At 41.9% G+C, this 4,473-nt stretch overlaps 1 protein-coding gene across 4 annotated transcripts in view; it reads left to right on the top strand.

Annotated features, from left to right (window-relative positions):
* The window catches only part of LOC135524746 (dynamin-like 120 kDa protein, mitochondrial), an 88,557-nt gene extending 85,929 nt beyond the window's left edge, over positions 1-2,628 (top strand). For all 4 annotated transcript variants that reach the window (XM_064952536.1, XM_064952535.1, XM_064952534.1 and 1 more), the window contains 2 exons: positions 433-505; positions 907-2,628. In XM_064952536.1, the coding sequence (XP_064808608.1) occupies positions 433-497 (65 nt within the window). In that variant the 3' untranslated portion in view covers positions 498-505; positions 907-2,628. The remainder of the gene's footprint in view (positions 1-432; positions 506-906) is intronic.
* Positions 2,629-4,473: the final 1,845 nt, after the last annotated feature.

Raw genomic sequence — 4,473 nt, 5'->3', positions numbered from 1 at the left:
AGTGGTAGTTTTATTTAGGTTTGACGGATGTCAGTGGGGACTGTCTGCTGATTAGCTGACACAAGAGGTGGCAGAACAATGGCCTGTGACACGTCTGTTATTCTGCTAGTGAATACATACAGAATGTCAGGTCATTGGTTTCACACTCATTCTAAGAAAGTATACCACAGGATATTTCTTGTGTGCTGGTAGTTGGAAGGCCACGGTCACAACAGGAGGACATAGAGTCTGAGAAACGTCAAGTAGTCTTGGGTCTCGCAGGTGGAAACACAATAGAATAGGCCTGTTTAGCCAACTCAACCAACTTGCATGACAACAGTGCTTTCCTGGGTTGTACTGTATCAATTGAGGCATCTTGGATGCTCTCCATATCTACTGTTTTTGTTTTGCAAAGACTCAACTAACCCCCATCCTCTCTTTCCTCCTCTGCAGAGAAGGTCCGTGAGATTCAGGAGAAACTTGAAGCCTTCATAGAAGCTCTTCACGAGGAGAAATAGAGCACCAGGTATCTGCCTGTCAAGCATCTCACATGCTGCAGTACATAGACTATTAGTGAGCAGTGTTGTACAGAAATGTCTCTACTATAAATATATATGCGTAAGCATTTCACTGTGTACACCTGTTGTATTCGGCACATCCGACAAATATGATATGATTAGAATTTGATTTGAATAAATACATACACATACAAATACATATACACTACCATTTCAGCTGTTTCCAGCTACAATGGTGATTTACAACATTAACAATGTCTACACTGTATTTCTGAACAATTTTATGTTATTTTAATGGGCAAAAAAATGAGATTTTCTTTCAAAAACAAGGACATTTCTAAGTCACTCCAAACTTTTGATTGTGTGTGTGTGATATACAGTAATTCATCTCACCATTTCTCCTTGGCAGAAACCAATGGATCACAGATCAAAGAAGACTAATTCCTCCCTCTGTAAATGACTGCCCCCCCCCCCAGTGACGCCCAACTGTTGCTCCTAGTTTTTTTTTCTGCGAGTGGAGTTTATTGGATGGAGCCCTTAACACTGAGGAGGATCAGGTTATCAGTGTTGCTGAGCAGATAGCACTTCCTCTGCTCAGAGTGGGCACCATGCTTTATAGGCCCATGATGAGTACACCAGACATGTCCTCTTCACACAGAAATCCAACAACTGTCTCCGGGATTTTTTTGCTCTGCATTTTTGGCAGAGAAGACGAAGAGAGAAGGGGGAGGACAAGATTGAAGTTACACACCTCGTGACTGACTGACGGATCGACCTCATGTCGTCTTCCTCTCTCTCTCATTGCTCCCTCGTTTCTAATAAATGAGGCGGTTGTGAAGGTTTTCTCTCTCACTGCCAACTTCCTTTCCTTTGTTTGGGAATGTCTTTAATCGGCTTGAGCACCTGTCAGAAGTTGTGTCCCAAAGGGTGATGGGAACCACCCTCCTCTCTGTAGATTGACTAGCTGTAAATTAACGCAAGGGGTTGAATTAACGCCTGTTGGGTTGAAGCCATTCTCCTGCCTATTGTTAGCACTCGTTCCACATAGGACTTAATGTGAATTCACTTCAGTTATCCCCGCGGCTAGCTTTAAGCCAGCTCTACACGTGCGTCACTAACCGTACAGGTACAGGCCCCAGTTATTAACCCTCACTTGCACAACAGTCAACCTCCATCCTCCTAAAACTAGAATATATGAACAGTGGATAGAGTATTCCACACTAGTTGTAACAAAGATAATATAGATTGGATTTCTTATTTCAGGCAAGCAGAGTTAATTTGAGAGTTATGTCTGCTATTGATAGGCAGCGCGCAATGCCCCACTATGTACCACTCTCTCTGCCCTACTGTGTGCGCACCTCATCATCACAAGGGTTTATATTATGGCATTTCATTTCAATGTTGGACGAAACGGCCTCGACTATCTTTGTTCTGGGTGAAGATCCAGTGTTTGACTAGAATCTAGTTCAACCTGCAGTGGATGGAACCACATTGTCCAATCACGTTGGGGGAAAGATGCTAATTGTATTCAAACATGGTGACAGAGCTGCACAGGCATCTTTGGGTTCTTGGTACATTCATTCCTTTCACTTTTTCTGCTTCTTCATGCTCTCCTGCCTCTGGGCAGGTCACACTGTCTGACTTGCTGGTCTCTACTGGTCTCTCCTGAGGGACCTCTTTCTCTCTCTGCTCTACTCCATCCATCCATGTTTTCTTTATTTTTGATCCTCTCTCTTGCTCTTCTCTCAAGCCCTCTATCTTCTATACTCTCCATCTCCGATTTCACCCCCCCCACTCTTTGTTCCCGGCTCTAAAGAGTGGAATGAAATGGTGACTGGTATACTTAACCCCGGTCCTTCATATGTGTATATGGGTTAATACCGTACATGGTGTACATGTAAAGTTAATACCAATCATGAATCCGTTATTGCTTATGGGATGAATGTCAGAGTGCGATGCTCTTGTAACAAGATATCCATCGGTTGGTTCAACACCTACAGTTCTCTTTGATGTTACAGAATGTAATGTTTTCATGGTATACCCCATCAGATGTGCTTTATTTATTACAAATTTGATTGTTTAAGGAAGTGAAAATAAAATTGATGTTAATAAAAATGTAATTTTCCAAGAAGTTGTTTCCATTTATGTCAATGACGTTTGTCTTTTAAAATGTTTTTTTATTTCACCTTTATTTAACCAGGTAGGCCAGTTGAGAACAAGTTCTCACATACAACTGTGACCTGGCGTAATTACAATTTAGCAATTAACACGAGTTAATTAACACTATGTGCAGATTAGTATTTGCAAGTAGAAATACTGGTGCAAAAGAGCAGAAAAAAATGAGGATGAGGTAGGTAGTTGGTTGGATGGGCTATTTACAGATGGGCTGTGTACAGCTGCAGTGGTCGATAAGCTGCTCCTACAGCTGACTTTAAAGTTGGAGGGAGACCTAAGTCTCCAACTAGAGCGATTTTTGCAATTCGTTCCAGTGGCAGCAGAGAACTGGAAGAAAAGGCGGCCAAAGAAGGTGTTTGCTTTGGGGATGACCAGTGAAATATACAGTGCCTTGCGAAAGTATTCGGCCCCCTTGAACTTTGCGACCTTTTGCTTTATTTCAGGCTTCAAACATAAAGATATAAAACTGTATTTTTTTGTGAAGAATCAACAACAAGTGGGACACAATCATGAAGTGGAACGACATTTATTGGATATTTCAAACTTTTTTAACAAATCAAAAACTGAAAAATTGGGCGTGCAAAATTATTCAGCCCCTTTACTTTCAGTGCAGCAAACTCTCTCCAGAAGTTCAGTGAGGATCTCTGAATGATCCAATGTTGCCCTAAATGACTAATGATGATAAATACAATCCACCTGTGTGTAATCAAGTCTCCGATAAATGCACCTGCACTGTGAAAGTCTCAGGGGTCCGTTAAAAGCGCAGATAGCATCATGAAGAACAAGGAACACACCAGGCAGGTCCGAGATACTGTTGTGAAGAAGTTTAAAGCCGGATTTGGATACAAAAAGATTTCCCAAGCTTTAAACATCCCAAGGAGCACTCTGCAAGCGATAATATTGAAATGGAAGGAGTATCAGACCACTGCAAATCTACCAAGACCTGGACGTCCCTCTAAACTTTCAGCTCATACAAGGAGAAGACTGATCAGAGATGCAGCCAAGGCCCATGATCACTCTGGATGAACTGCAGAGATCTACAGCTGAGGTGGGAGACTCTGTCCATAGGACAACAATCACGTATATTGCACAAATCTGGCCTTTATGGAAGAGTGGCAAGAAGAAAGCCATTTCTTAAAGATATCAATAAAAAGTGTCATTTAAAGTCTGCCACAAGCCACCTGGGAGACACACCAAACATGTGGAAGAAGGTGCTCTGATCAGATGAAACCAAAATTGAACTTTTTGGCAACAATGCAAAACGTTATGTTTGGCGTAAAAGCAACACAGCTCATCACCCTGAACACACCATCCCCACTGTCAAACATGGTGGTGGCAGCATCATGGTTTGGGCCTGCTTTTCTTCAGCAGGGACAGGGAAGATGGTTAAAATTGATGGGAAGATGGATGGAGCCAAATACAGGACTATTCTGGAAGAAAACCTATCATGGGTTGTATTTATCATCATAGATGGAGTCTGCAAAAGACCTGAGACTGGGACGGAGATTTGTCTTCCAACAAGACACAATGATCCAAAACATAAAGCAAAATCTACAATGGAATGGTTCAAAAATAAACATATCCAGGTGTTAGAATGGCCAAGTCAAAGGCCAGACCTGAATCCAATCGAGAATCTGTGGAAAGAACTGAAAACTGCTGTTCACAAATGCTTCAGTTTTGCAAGGAGGAATGGAAAAAAATTCAGTTATGTGCAAAACTGATAGAGACATTTGAATCGCAGCAAAAGGTGGCGCCACAAAGTATTAACCAAGGGGGCTGAATAATTTTGCACGCCCAATTT

The sequence above is a fragment of the Oncorhynchus masou genome, chromosome 31 (genome assembly GCF_036934945.1).
Source record: "Oncorhynchus masou masou isolate Uvic2021 chromosome 31, UVic_Omas_1.1, whole genome shotgun sequence".
In the NCBI taxonomy this organism is placed as follows: Eukaryota; Metazoa; Chordata; class Actinopteri; order Salmoniformes; family Salmonidae; genus Oncorhynchus; species Oncorhynchus masou.
Note: the sequence above shows the minus strand (reverse complement) of the source record. Positions and strands in the feature narration are given on the sequence as shown.